Source organism: Athene cunicularia (assembly GCF_003259725.1).
Source record: "Athene cunicularia isolate RWA chromosome 2 unlocalized genomic scaffold, athCun1 chr2_part1, whole genome shotgun sequence".
Taxonomy (NCBI): Eukaryota; Metazoa; Chordata; class Aves; order Strigiformes; family Strigidae; genus Athene; species Athene cunicularia.
This window is the reverse complement of record NW_020799095.1, coordinates 73,424,599-73,440,737: the sequence shown is the minus strand read 5'-3', so window position 1 is coordinate 73,440,737 and position 16,139 is coordinate 73,424,599. Positions and strand designations below refer to the sequence as shown.

The following is a 16,139-nucleotide window of genomic DNA, read 5'->3' as shown; positions in this document are numbered from 1 at the left end:
GTTGTTATAATCACTTCACCTTTTAATGTCAAATTAATGGCTTACAATAAGGAAGTCACAAAAATAATGTAGTGAAAATAATTCAGTGATAGTTAATGCTGAGAAATTGCATTTAGAATTTAACAGACTGAATTATTTAATGTTCCAAATTGAATGATCTGATTATTAACATGTCACAATTTAAATCCATTATTTCCATAAAAGCATTTCTCATTTTCTTCATCTAACTTGTCTCATAACTCTTAATTGCTCATGATTATAAATTATATTATGAATTCCTAATTTGTTTTTGTCATTTGCTGACTATACATTCCATAATCAGTAACAGTTCTTTTAGCTAAGTATTTTGCCATGTTAGAAAAGATCTATACAGCCTTTTAGTGTCAGCTTCTGTAAAGTACATGACCCTAAAAATAAATATTAAGAGAACGATTATAATTTTTGCCTAAAAACTAGAAATTGAAAGGTTACATATTTTGTATCTAGATAACTATAATACTGCAATTTTTCAGATTCATAAAAAATTCTCATTTAAATTTCTATGAAATAGGATTTCATTTCATATTTCTTCCCATCATATCTGTAATTTTATGATATACCATGTCCTCTCTGTTGTCCATGAAAAAACCCACATTTTACTTTAATATACAGTGATGATGAAGTCTTCCTTTGAAAATGGTGCCTTCATAAACAAAATATAATTCATGCTTCTGATTTTAATGTAATATTGTCTGTTTCTTGAAACTTCCTCCACTTTTATTTCTACTAACACTTCATTATGTTTGGCTCTTTTAATCTTTTATTTACCGCTGGTCTTCCTTTCATGAATCATTTGGGAGTCTAGCACATTAATGGTAAACTACAGTTCTAATGCTGACCCCATAAATATTGCTTCCTCTTTTCTTCCAAGGGCTCTATCAAGCAGAAATACTGCATAATTTCTTTTTTTTTGAGGTTGAGACTTCCAGAATTTGAAAGAAACATATTGCTTTGATGGACTAATTGTTAAAGAATAAAGTTAATATTGTTATATGCATGTCCTTACTAACATGAAGATGGATATAATATTCAAAGATCTGTCATCTTTGAGAAATATTGATATTAACTTGGCCTTTTTTAATAGTGCCTTGTAAAAGCCCATTGACTATTATAAAATACATGGCAGAAAATTGATCTAAAAAGTACAGACTGAGACTGGGCTTGTACTTAGAATACATTACATGAAAAATGTCTGCAATGAAACTACAGGTTTTCCTACATCCTTAATAAAGAACATACAAAATTTCCTTATGGTTCCCCAAATGTGTACCAGCTTCAACTCTCCAAGTTTGTAATCCACCAAAATTCCTTAAACCAAAGAGATGTTGGGGATTACTCTACTCTTGTCTCAGAAACACATTTTATTATGGACACTGCTGATGGAAGGCTCCCATTCCTTCTAGTCAGTCTGGAATCCATATTTTATATAAAAGTAACTAAAAATAGCTGGCAGTGACCTACCATGACATAACATGATTAACCTGAAGACATATCAATTATATGACTTTTAAAAAGTTTTTGTTAGATTGCTGATTGCTCGAATCAGACAGCTCTCACAAGAAGTTCTTTCCTACTGTCATTCATTATGCATAAGAGGGTTTTGCAATCTGTGTGTGTATGAATACAACTCTTACAGAAGCAAAAGAGCACAATGAATTAAGTCCAAAAAAATATTTTTGGAATGCCTATTCCTTACTTTATCTTGTTAGTAGTCTAGATGATTAGATAATTAAGTTTTCTAACATGTTTTGCAGTAAGCACCTCATGACTTAACATGCAGTGATATTGTTAACTTATTTACCAGGATGGATAGAAAAAATGTATAGTTTTGAGTACACACACATACACACTAACATTTGAAATCCCATTTTTGGCTACAGGCTTCTATATTTATGTCTTTTTTTTTAAAAAAAAAAAAAATCAATGCCACAAAAATTGCAGCTCACCATTATTGCTTACCTATTTTGATAAATTATTAAGACATAAAGTGCCTGTAGTCATAATGCCCATTATCTTTTCATGTATTAGAGAGCTCATGAATACAAATAGTTTGGCTGTATGTAGTTTCTCAGTCTGCTTGGAAAGCTGACAAATATTTTACTTGGGACATTCTAAAAGCATAACATTTACTGTGGAGGTACTGTCCATTTGTGCTTCACACAAGCAATTTAGTTGATAGTTCCTGGAAGTGTTGGCTTACTGCATGTACACGACTGAGCAGAACATCTACACCTACAGTGGATGCATCTCAGATTTCCAAGTGCCTAGAAGTCTGGACATCCCAAGTAGTGTACAAAACCTTCACATTTTATTACATTCACCTTTCAAAATCTTACTATTTATTAAGCAGAATAGTTTAACATTTTATTTTATAATTTTTTAGTTATGATAGAATCAAGATCTGAGACCACAAGCAAAGCTGTGGTGAAAATTGTATTAGTCTTATTTTTTCTCTGAGAAATTATTAGTAGTTATCTTCTGCTGCTGGCCAAATAATAAAAGCAATGAGGCAAAACTGCAGGACTGTGTGACCATTTTCAATCTCTTATGAGACAGAAAAGGGGTATTTAGTTTTAATGGTACACAGAGGTGAACTCCCTCTTCACTTTCAGGCATTCAGAGTTTCTGAAAACATCAACTCCTGTTAATTAACACAAGGATATTAATCCTGTGTGTTAATCCTCCTGTCTATTAAAATAAGGGTTGTAATTTTACCAAGTCTCAAAAGAAAGGCTGGCCCTTTACTAATGATCATATCTGAATCAGGAATCATTTCACAGTATTTAATATAGTATTCTCAACACCTAAAAGCATATGAAACAAAAACATGAAACCTGCTAAATGTCCTATTTATACCAAGAAGTATTTTTTCTAATTCCTGATTTTCATTACGAATTGCCTGTCAACCCACTAGGATCAAATTCTCGCCAAAATATGTACCACAGGGTACTTAAAAACCATGAAGTGTTGTAAAGATCTATCTGTGAGAAATATGTAAGGTTAAATTGAATTATTCTCAAGTCAGCTTGTAACTCATATGAGACTCTAACCAATTAAATTTAGCTTAGTGGCTTAGTTCGTCAGTAGTTTGAACATTCCATGACACATGTATATTTGGTGAAAGCCAGTGAGTGAAAATTAACACTCTATGTGAATAAATACTATTCCTACTGTAAAGTAGAACAGTTCAATTTCTGTCCCAGCTTTATGGGAAATACTAAGTTTCATTGCAACCTAATGTGCTCTTGATAGCATTATCTGAAAATTAAATATGAATGAAGGGAAGAAATTAGAGCCTGCCATGGTTGTTGCATCCTTTGCAACTTAAAGATGATCTGCAAAATTAAACTGAAAACTTAGCTCAAGCATAGACTGTCATGTTATGGATAGGTCCACATTCCTGGAAGAACACTGAGGAAAAAAATACATTGTTCTAACTACTCAGAGGAAGTAAGTCTCAGCAAGATTATAAACTAGTTTTGTAAAGGAGGTATTAACAATTTTCATTCTGTCTAGTCACTTACGAGGGTTAACCATGCTTTGCCTAGATGGTTCTGTACTTCTTTTTGGACCCAAAGAGACAGTATCAAAAAGGATTCTGGAGTTGCTTTTACCTTCTCTCCTGGGAAAGGAACTGTTGGTAAATTCTAGCTAAAACCGTTTAATATTTTTCACTGATAAAAACGCTGATCATGAGGCTAAGAATGTGCAGCTCATTATGAGATTAATTCACTCACCAAAGATGTGTAAAAAATTGCTCAGCATGGAGGGACAGAACAAGTCTCTTCTACAAAAATAAATGCCCTGGCCACCTGCCAGTATATAGAGGGATCATCTGTTCTTGATCATGTCTGTTGATGTCTTCTTGTCTATCTTATTGAAAGTATTCAAGTATTAATTCAATTTAATTTACTGAAACTCACATTTCATCTGCTAGCTGAACTGTCTGAAAGTGCTGGCTACCCTTTCTCTGTTTTTTTGACTCTGTGAATAATTAATTTTTACAACCCATACAAAGAAACACAGAAGGTTTATCTGAGAACTTTCTACACCCTAATGGTTGGTGCACTCCTTTGTGAGGGACCTGGACTCAAACGTGTTGTTCACCTGAGTTAAAGTGAGGTTTTAAACTTCCACCTCTAAAGATATTATTTTAATAACTGAGATTTACATGGTATTCAGGATATTCAATAGTAGAACTCCTTCCAGGTAATTTATTGGCACACTTCCAGTTCCCATACAATGCATAGGTGTTCACTGAACCAAACATAAAGCAAATGAAATTGATTCTTCTATTAACATTACTTCCATAGGAATGAGTAGGGAGATGATTTTAGTATGGTACAAAGCCTCAGGGACCATTTCTGACACTGGCCTATTTCAGTGTGTTCTGGGTGCTGAGAAGGAGGCCATGGAAAGGCCTTTCCAGGAAAAGAACCATACAAATGATGTGAAAGTGGAAGAAATGCCATACAATTGGAATTTTAGAGTTCAAAGTCCCCAGTTTACTGAAAGACTGAAAGAGGACTCTTCTAAAGTATTTAAGTACAGTAAAAGGGGTAGAAAATGCTAAGTATTACCATGTTTTTCCAATTCAGGGACAACACAAAATGTTGGTTAGATGATGGAGCCAAAGGATGTAGATTTACAAAAGACTGGATAAGCACAATTAAGAAGTTGTAAAGCGTCAATTACCAACATTTTGTTTAAACTACACAGTATCTACTGCTTTCCACTATCTGCTTCTAGGCAGTCTATGAATCTAAAGACATGAAATCAAGTAGTGCATCACCATCTATTGTCACTGTATTCCCCTGCATCCTGCAGCAACATTATTCACATCTGATATTTGGCGACTTCACAATAGTTCTGGCACAGAACAACTCCATACCCTTGGTTAGGATCTGAAGAAGCACCTTCACTGCCCAGTCTTCTCCCTGTTGCTATATGGCAATGATGTGTTTCAGCAGTGAAGGGTATGACCTCACCGGAAAACAACTGAGTACAAATACTGGCATCTGGCTTTTTTGGCCCTGAACAAAAACTGATTCACAGAATGGGATCAGACTTTTCATGTGAAAATCTGGAAAATGCACAACACAAGGGAAGAGACAATCCTGATTTCATGTTCTTCTTTGTAACATGTAAAACAAAAGAAGCTTCAGATTTTGAGACAACAAAAAGACTAAAGAAACACTTCCTGAGTTAAGAGGTAAGGTTGTTGCCTTGTATAATCCCTAAGCAACATTATGTGTATCTCGGGTGAAGGTTGAAAGGCAGGATGATAAGAATACCAAGGTGTTATCTACTAGCATGTAGCCATGAAGAAGACAATCCTGGGCTCTGGTTTGTACAAAATTTGGCAGAGCTTGCTCTAAAAGTCAATTAGAATGTAATTTATTAGATTAGCAAATCAATTAGATTGATTCTGTAATCAGTTAGCAATAAATCTTCACTTGAATACAATTTAGTCATATTGATAACATTTTAGACTGTGAAAATGAATGCAGTAAATAACATACTGCTTGAGAATTTGGCCTAATGGAAGAATTTGCTTATTTAATTGTTTTTATATTACATATTATGTATAATAATTAAAACTTGATATAAACATGCACAATATATTTATAATTATAAGAATATAATGTATGCTTACTACAATTATTGATAAACATACTTTCTTTAATTCAAAAAATCTAATAAAAATTTTCAAAGCCAGTTGCCTTAGTTTTTTCAGGTACTGCTACATGATCACAACTGCAAACTAGTAGGTACTGTTGTTTGAATCAGTAATCAAATTTCTTCTGCTTGATGTAGCCATGGTTTCGATCACCAGTTACTTATAAGACTCCACTTTTAAGACATGAAAATGTATAAGATGTAGTGCTTAATTACAGAAAGGGACAATTTAGTCACTAAGTATCATCAAATGTGATAGCTCTATCTGTAAAAAAAAAAAAAAAATAGTTGCCTTTAGACTGTCCCCTACACCAGAAACTCTGTATTTCTCTCTAGCCATATCATGAAAATGTCTGAAATCCCTTGGAGTAATTACATTGAATTGCACAATGTAACTGATTCTTTTGAACACTGAAAATACCAGGCTTTCTGGCTTGTTATATTGTATATCAGCATTCTTAGTACTGCAAGAAGCAACGGTTGTCATATCAAAAATTGTAATATCCGTTCATATCAGTGTGTTTGAAAATCCCTAAACTATAAATTGTTCTTTGCTTAATGGTGCTTTTATGACTTACACATAACCCATGTACCCTCTCTTGCAGTAGAGATACAGACATAAAAATTAAAATACCCTCTGTTTCTCTCAAATGTAAGAAGCACCTAAGAGAATGAAAGGTAAGTACATGCTGTCCATATGGAAAACATGTTTATCGAAGAACCACTTACTCTTCTGCAAATTGTCGCTTTTTAAGTTTATGTCTATAAACACAGTCACATTTTGTTGTCTCTAGACAACAGTCCCCTCTTTACATCCACTTAATTATGTATGACGGAGATATTGGTCTTCTTTTCAGAACAGCAGCTCTCAGATTTCTCTGTCTTGCAGTCAGAGCTATTTTTGGATTCCCTAGTAATATTAACAATAACACTTGAGCTCTGATGAAACTAGTTTAGGGCACTCTAGGTATCCTCCTATAGGATATACGTACTGAAACAAGTTGTTACTACTTTGAAAATTTTTTGCCCATAGGCTGCTGCTCTTTTTGACCTCTCTAGATAGAAACAGGCAAGTAGACAATCAAATGACCCTGATTCTGCCATTGTAGTAAGGCAAAAAATTCCCGATATCCAAAGTTTGTGAGCAACTCATCCTTACAAAGATGATGCCTAATGTAAAAAGCTATTCATTCTCTATCAGCTTCACTGAAATGAAAACAAAAGTAGCTGGAAAAAGAAATAAATAAAAAGGAAAGATGAAATAAATTGAAGCAAAAAGCAAAGAACCCTATGGGAAAAGAGGCAAAACTCACAATGAGGGTGCTCTGACTCAGACAAGTACTTCAAAAGAACTGAGGTCAAACTGTTCTTTCACTGTTGCACTGCTGACATGAAAGGAGGCAGGGGCTGTCCTCTGCAGCAGTATGAAAGTGTCTTCAGTCTGAATATCAAACATCCAATTTGAATCTACGTATGGGACAAAAATTTTTTAAAAATCTAAGTATAATAGGTGCAAAAGCTACCTCCCTGGTTGAAAAATTTAAGAAGGAAGTAAGTTAGCATGACTGCCAGTCATTTGGATGAAGCACTGAGGATGTCAGTGCAAACTGACCAAGGTTCAAAACCAAGAAGCATTAAAAGGAAGTTTCAAAATTAATCTAATAAAACTTTCATTGACAAATTTCAGTTGTGGAAAAAACTACAGTGGCACTTCACAGTTGACAGAGCATGACTGGTAGAAATGTCAGGAAGTTATGGTGCTCAGGGCAGACTATTCACCTTGCCAAATAAGCACGAGCTAAGGAATCATAGAAAAGAGGTATAAGACCAGTACATTATCATTCATAAACAACTTTTAATATTAAGAAATAGAAGCATGCTGAAACAATCAGTACTTGGTTACAATATTTTTCACTAATGCCTGTTGATAGGAATTAAAGACCTGAATAATCAGGATTTTGGACATAGAAGGACAAAAATTTTTTTCATCATTAAATAAAATTCATTAATATTAGGCTACAAGATGAAGCTATTAGGCAAATATCGAATCAAACAGACAAAAAAAATACAGAAAACAGTAACTCAAAGGTTCCTGAATGCAGGTCCCACACCACATCTTAAGCCTTTCTTTGTTTACTGAGATATCCTAAGCATTTAAAATGGCAGTAACTATGTATATCTAACAATCCTGATTCCCATTCACACTACCCTTTACTTCTGGATGTATTTTTCTAATGGAATCTGTTGTAAATATGTATTTTATGCTTATAATTCCAGTAATAACTGTTATTCAATGTATTTCCTCTGAAAAACAACCCAGCACCATGTCTCATGATAGTCATTTTACCCCATGAAAATCTTAGGCTCAGCAGAATCCACCTTTTTTCCTTGAAGTAGTTAACCCACTATTTAATACACCAAGATAATGAAACTCTTTAAATCTATATCTATGTATTTTACCACTAGATGAGGATGTCACTTGGAGTTAAAACTTTATTTCCAAGTACAGTTCACAGTTTACATTGCACTGCTGTTTCACACTATTTAAGCAGTCAGAATGCCTTGAGCACAGTTTACGGATTTCACATAATAAAACAAGAAAATAATTGCTTTTTTAATAAGCTACAGGAAAAAAAAAAAAAAGTAACATATGAGGGGCACACACCCACGTACCATTAATGCTATTCTTTTTTTAAAATATGCTCTCTATTTATTTTGTGTAGGTTCTTGATTACCTTAGTATACACTTCAGAAGTCCAACAGAACTGCCTAAGTAAACACAACTAATTTAAAATCACTATCCATGTTAGTACAAAATTCTTCTCTATGCTATAATTACCATTTCTTTGCGTAATCTATTTTTTACTGATAATCCCCTCTCTTAAATAGTCAGATGTGAGCACCAGAGTGGCTTGTCTATCTCCCTGCTTGCTGTAGCTGATGCTCCAACAAGAATAACAGATTTCTCGAGTTCTATCAGTTGAGATGCCAACTTTGACCAAATGTTCCATCTAGCAAGGCATTAACACACGGAGGATCAGGAAAGCAGATCTCAGGTGTTTGCTGGTGTCACTCCAACAACTGTTGTAGCAAGATCCCAAATATTATCTATACCTTCTAGATCACTGCTTCAATCTTGTTCCATTCCAACCAGCCAGAAAGCATAATTTTTGCCATACAATGTTAAAATCCTGACTAGACTAGGAATATTCAAGTTTCTGAACTGAATCATGGGTTTCAAACAGTTGGTTTCCAAGTGTTGGCCATTCTGACCTAAATCTTCACCCCACTTCCTCAGTCTCAGTTCTTTCATAGGACTCTCTAAACCAAAATCAATCTCCTTCCTCTCTTTCAAGCTTCTATCTTCTGTGCACTTAACTCCCTTCTACTTCATCCTTTCAATTCTTGACTCTATAATGTTCCATGTTCCTTCCTGATGGCTTCAGCTCCCATGTTGATGACTGCCCTGACTTCTTAGGTGAGTATCATCTCTCCACATTGGACTTACAAACATATTCCAATGTCATAGTCAACAGCCATTCATTGCTTTGATTAGCTCTTCACCTAGGTCTGTATCTTGTCTTTAGTTACTAGTTCTTTATCCCTACCCAACAATCACTGTGATATCACTGTGATAGAAACAATTTATTTGTTCACATATTATTCTTATTTCATGACTTTCAGATCATTGGTACTGATGGTTCTTCCATCCCCTGTTCCCTCTTACCTGTCATTAGTTACCAATTCTCTCCATCCTTCTAAAGCTTCTACAGTTCTGTTCCTCCTTCCCACTGTAATGTCCATCTTGCACTCCTTCAGCTCTGTATGCCAACAGACACAATATTTTGCTTGTAGGATGATAGCAGCGCACCAGTGGCCTGCTCACTAGCTCCGTGACAAATTTGTTCTCTCATCTGAATAGCTAACCAAATGTATTTCTCAAGCTTAACTGAGTTTTGTCTCCATAACTTTTTGCTGCCCTTATTTTCCAATTCCCTACTCCTTCTATCTCTGTCTCTCTGTGCATTAATTACAAGAAAACAATAACATAATACATCATGAAATTCATTATCCCCTTAGCAATGTCTCTCAGACACCTTCTGGTTTTGCATTTCTGTCCTTTCCATCACGGCAAAATTTTTACTGTCCTCCCTTCTTCTATAATCTCTCTACTTTGCACCAGTGACATATTTTTGTCTTTCCCGATCCACTCACCCCAATTCTCTTTTTCAGTCTCTCATTTACCTTCAGATCTTTCCCACAGAAAGTACACAGGAAATATATTTTGCCTTTCCCACCACAAAAAAAAAAATCCACAGTTTCGACACCACTGACCTCTCCAACAGCCCTGCTACTCTTTTGTTTCTAAACTCATTAAGCATGGTACTTAGACCTGATTGTAACCACCAGCGTCTACCCAGAACACGTCACTGAAATGACCCAGAGTATATCAAATCAAAAGGTCTATCCAGTCTAGTAACTTCTTCCTAGAAGTGGCCAAAAGTAGATGCTTGGGAAAATGAAGAGTGTGAGAAGTATAATTACTATATCTACGGTGATGACTGGGAGATCTACTTTTCTGTTTCAAACTTCTCTTGCCTGTGAAAACTAAAATATTTGTCTGTTTCTAAAACCTTTTGTACAGATCTTACCATACATTCAAGTTCTTTAAAATCTCTAGGATTTTCATGTCCCAGCCTTCCTCAAGCAGTATGGATTTTTCCTCCAATCCATGATTCTGTTCTGTAACCCAGGAATTATCTTAAACTTAAATATCTATTTGGATCTTCCTGTTCATAATATTTCTAAAACTTACAGGTGCTTTCCATGTAGCATATCTAAGACTATTCATATATAAAAAATTAATTTCTCATCATCACTTTCATCTTATGTCTCAATTATTGTAACATAGCTTTTAAGCTCATGACAAATGTAATTTTCTCAGCAACCACAAGACTGCTTCAAATAGTTTTTTTTAGTGCACTACTTTGACCATGCCCTTCCTTCTCCACTATGATGGTTCCTCTCTTCCCCATCACATCAAATAAAAAAGACTTGACTTGATTTTTTAAGTCCTTCCAGGCTTTTACTGACATATTAATTACCTTCTAATGACTACTCTCACATTGAATCTCATTTCCTTTTCACAATACCTATCTCAGCCAAGTATTTTATTTTCTAACAGTCCTTCCATACTGCCTTCACATTCAAAGGGTGCCTGCAAAGCTTCATTATATTCTTTTCAAGGGGCATCCTAAAACTCATCCCATTTCCACTGTCAAAACCTCAATGATAGTTTAAAATGGTTAGAATGGTTAGTGTACAGAGACTACAGGTTTTATATATCCCCATAGACTAGTCCCTTATCTCTTGTTCAAAATTCTTGGTAAATTGTCCAAGATTGGGACAATCCTTTTTGTTCTTTGTGTGCTTTGGCATACTGAACAGCACAGTGTATCTTCCTCGAATTTCATTACAGGCAACATTAGTAGATTGTTGTTAGTACATAGTGTAGTTTAAGAAGCACAACTGGAGATTTGAGCCTTCTCCCTTTCCCCTTCTTAGTTATGCCTACAAAAAGTAAATGCTTTCATCCAGCTGAGCATAGTCATTAGCAATAACTTTTACTAAACATTTACTACACATTTTTTCTGGACACTGGCCTCCATATTGAAGTATTTGAAGAACTTGACTGTTTCACTTGATACAACATGCATATACATACATGCAGTCTGCTATGGAGTCTTGCTCATGCTTATCTAACTGATGCCAGTGAGATTACTCAAATGAGTGAGAACTACTCACATTAACAAGACTTGAAAAAATGAATCTGTAATTCACAAAAACTCTTGAACATAGTAATTTTTATGCTGAATTTCTCAAATGCTAATAACCATAATTTGGGCCACTGAAAACCACTGAACTCATGAGCCACATTCCACTTCCAGTAACTACATACTTGTTGGGTTTTTTTAAATAACTGTTTTGTGCTTTTCCTGATGTCAGAAAGGGTGTTGAATTACCATGCAATTATCTTTTAAATTAGCACACCGATCTACTACATCACTTTTGGAATAGGTCCAGTTCACCTAGAGTAACAGAATATAATGTTTTAATGAACAGAAGCACAAGATATATCAAACAGCTAATGTAATGCTATTTTAATGACAGACTACAGAAACAGTCTAGAAAAGGCTAGTCTCTAAATATATTTACTGCTCACTTTTTTATAAATGATGGGGTTTAGCACCCAAGTATATTTTCTCAAACTTTGAATGACTATATTCCACTTTTAAACATTATTTCTGAATCTCACAAGAGAATTGACATACTTTAATATACATTCATGCTTAACTGCATGTCTAGTGGACTAATTTGCTAACAGCTTAACAATTAAATAACACCAATAAAAAACAAAGCAATCTGTTTATGTTTCCTTTAGAAAGGAAATATGTACAAATCATAAAGCTTAGCAAAGCAATATAAAAAATATTTCTGTTTGTGCTTTCTTTCTCTTTGTTAATCTAAAATGTAATTCTAAGTAGATTTAATTTCCAAGTCAGACATTTAAAATTTCTTCCTCCTTTATAAGTTATTTCATAAACCTTCCAAAACTCCCTGCCCAAAGCAATATTTGTCCCATCTCCCCTCATTACAGTTTGAGGGTTTCCTAGTTATTAACATACTCTTGCCTATGATTGGGTCAAATTCCACCCCACTGTAAGGAGCAAGTCCAGGAACATGAACGTGTGCTTTTATTAATGGACTAGTATAAGGTTAAATATGTCTTTCTGATATGATCTGGAGAAGGATGCTGAAAAAAATCCAAATTTGCAATTCTTTGTGAAACACCATACCAAACGTGATCAATTTGTGTGCTCATCTTCCACTGTTAGTGCACAGGTTAATATGTTACTTTTTATGTTTTAAGATCTATTCCTATATTAGGTCTATGTGTTTCCAGGACTGGGTTCTTAAAGGTGAATTAATAAGTAGTTGCTGAAATATACAAAGTGACACTGGAAAAATTTCTATTGGAATAGTCACTTACCATAGTAAATTTTGTTCCTTGAATGTACTGCCTCCAAAGAGGCCCCCTTTGGGATTACTTTCCCTGCCATGAAGCAACAGAAACCATAGAAAATGTTAGATATTAAATGGAATATTTACATCTATTCCAATGTTCTGGAAGAAAACAGAAAAATCTACTTCTTATCTCCCTACACATTGTCACATTCCATAAATACATGAGGTAAAAGTAAACCTGAGGAGCTGGTGCAAATCTGCATAGACAATTCACTTCAGAAAAAGTCATTTTGGTAAATAGCATCCTTCTTCTCTCTTACGACACTGCCTGCACAGATCTAATACGTAAAAGACTGATAGAGACAACTCTGAGAACATGGACTGAGGCAGACTACTAGTTGTAGAGAGAGTGAACTACTCCTGTCCAAATATTGTATCTAACGTAGTGCAAGAAGTCTTGCTTTCTTGGGAACTTTTAAGTATGTTAGCTACCTCAGTGAAGATGTTGTAAACTACTTTTATATTGAAACGGTTTAGCCCTCAGCTTTTTACCCAACCCAACCGAAAGGTTACCTTCAAAAAAGCTTTTGTGTGGTCAAGTAAATGATTCAGAACCTGTCCAAAAGCTTAAACCAAGACAGCTGTTAAAAATGGCCAATACTATTAGACTCAAGAATATGGGAGTGAGGGCATTTTAAGACGGATTGCCCTTATAAAAATACACAGATGACTGCAGTTTTAAGACTTCCTTTTAGATTCTGTAACTACAGAGGAGTGTTCAGCGCAAAAGAATGAGAAGGTACTACTGCATCCCTCCAAAGAGATGCGTGATCTTTGGGGGTCAGGAGTTTGCCCTATCAATGTATGCTTGTTATTTGAGTATGCAACTCCATGAAATCTTTTTGTATGCTATTTTGTTGAGAATAAAAAAGGACAGACTTAAATAATTTACATAAAAAATGAAAGATTGGGTTAAGAATAAATCAAGTATTTTTTAAGCCGCCAGGAGAAACGTGAATCTAGTTGTGATCTCCCACCAGAAAAATGCCATAACTCATGAAAAGAATGTCATTTAACTTTCGGCTCTTCAGTTTCTTTCTACTTCACTTGTAGCTTGGCCAAACATTGTTGTCTGTTGTGTCACCTACTGATGCTTACTTTCTTCTTTGCTTCTGTTTTCCACAGATACTGAACAGTTGTTCTTCAAACTGGGGCTTGATTCTGTTGTCCACAGATAGGTGTCTGACAACTTTTCAAATGTCCTTTATATCCTACTTGGCCTGCAGCTGCAGTTCCAGAGTCTCAGTAAGTTGTGTCATATCTGCTATCCTATGTAGATATTTTGGCTACCTTGGGACGTATCAACTATTACTAGATTCCTCTTTGCAGGCAACTATGTTATGTCTTTGCTGTCAAACAACTATCTTCAGAGACTATCACTCCAAACTGTTGATAATATAACCTCTGCTAAGAAAAGGATGAGTTGATGTGGATATATGGGAAATAAAGATTTTTGAAAGGTTAAAAAAAGCCAAAAGGATCAAACAGAATGCCATGCCAAACCACCAGAGAAAGTCTATGTAGAAACAGAATCTACCACCTTCGTTTTCTGAAGTGGTTTACAAATATACTACTTCTTTACATCATAAAGGTTCTGTCCAGGGAAACTTAACAAAGTTTCCTTTATGGATACAGAAAGAAAAAACTTATAGTCGTAACTGGCTCTGAAAGTACTTGCACTGAATCTGAACAACTGTAAGCAAATACTACAGATATCCTACATCCAAGGAATGCTTATCACGCTCACACAACTGCCATTACCATCCAAGCATGTCTTTTCTATAAAACTCCAATCAAGCTCAAGTGCAGAAAATGACCTGAGAGCTCTGGCCTTCAAGAGCTCCATCATCTCTGAGCTCATAGGATCAAGACTAAAAAAAGATACAATTATCTTACCAAATGCATTCCTCAGATGTTATGAAATACAATTTCTAGGATGGAATTTTAAGCCTCTAAAGAATTCTGATATGCAGAGTGGTATTAAGGCTTCCCTAACAGATCTGCTGAAGCTTTGAGTTTCCCCTCCCCTCTCCCTGAACATGCTACCACTACAATATTCCAGCTGCATATTGTGATGTTGTTAAAGGGAGCTGTGAAAAATGTTACTGCACATTTCTGCTTCTGAAACAACTATTGGTGGACAAAATTTAAAGAGTGTTCTGCTAGTCTGGATTGTGCCAAGACTGAAAAGTCACCTCTTTTTACTTTTTTACAGTCAACAGTAGTTTTCTTTGCCACTCTCTTTTGGACCCAAAGCTTGAAGAATTAATGAAAACCACCTTTGACTGAGTCTTTAAGAAACGATAAAGACGGGTTTAACGTTTAGAAAGTGAATCAGGGAGATCCAACTTGTTCTGTCATGTCTCAGTATGACATCTAATTACAGAATTTAACAACTTCTGAAGATCATTTCTATGGCAAGCCAAAAGCTAGAAGAACGTAACAGAATCAGATGACTGCACATTTTAATATGTAACTAGTCTTAGAAACTTAACTTCAAGTGGGTGCAATTGCTAACTGCTGAAGCACATAGGCTCTTCTGCTGTATTTTCCAAAAATCTTGAAATGTAAGAATCATTTTGTTTTTAAAAATGACCAGAAATACATATTTCTAAAACCAAACAAATTACCTGGCAAGGCCTTTTCATTTTAATTGCTATAACATGGTATCTGTAACAGCAGAGTTCACAGGTCCATGACCCTCTTTCACTTATCCACTTTAAGAGGCAAAGCTGATGCGTGTACCGTACAGACCCATCGCAGCGGCAAGGATTTAACAACTCACCCTGAAAAGGCAACACAGAAACATTAATTTTAAAGGAATCTCTATGTGCATGGATACTTAATACCAAAATATTTACAGGTCTGCAACAATGAACTCGTCTCAATTTCAACACGTGAGAAAGCCTGTATTTTTTGATAAAAAAATACGCCAAAATTAAACTGTCTTAAAGACATCTAGGTGCTTCTAATGAGACAAAGCCAGAAAACTGTCTACACATGTAAACATACATCTGTGAAACAAGAGAAAGATTACCATGCATCTAACAGCAGTGTTAGCCCTTTCAAACACCTCAAATGGTACCAAAAGTGGCTAGATGCATTTCTCCTACAGTTATTTGCAATCATCACTAGGAAAAGAAACGGGTGATGTCACAGAGAACCGTGCTCTTGGAGCACAGCTAACCAGCTGTCAGGCAGGACCTCAGATAACATAACCAAACACTTTCCCCAGTAGCTGGCATATCTATATTATATTTCTGTATTATATAGATCAGCTATTCTCTTCTTTCCTTGAGAAGATTTTTTTTTTTTTTTTTTTTTTTTTTTTTTTT

The 16,139-nt window shown here is 35.1% G+C and overlaps 1 protein-coding gene across 3 annotated transcripts in view; it reads right to left on the bottom strand.

Annotated features, from left to right (window-relative positions):
* MARCH11 (membrane associated ring-CH-type finger 11) overlaps nt 1-16,139 on the bottom strand; it is a 28,165-nt gene that overhangs the window by 11,747 nt on the left and 279 nt on the right. The window contains exon 1 of one of the 3 annotated variants that reach the window (XR_003397766.1): nt 15,435-15,541. Coding sequence is in view for 2 of the 3 variants with exons in the window: in XM_026842591.1 (XP_026698392.1) it covers nt 15,435-15,452 (18 nt within the window). In the remaining variant the exon portion in view is untranslated. Of the gene's footprint in view, nt 1-12,769; nt 12,833-15,434; nt 15,591-16,139 lie in introns of those variants that run through there. The other 2 variants (XM_026842591.1, XM_026842592.1) reach the window with 2 other exon arrangements.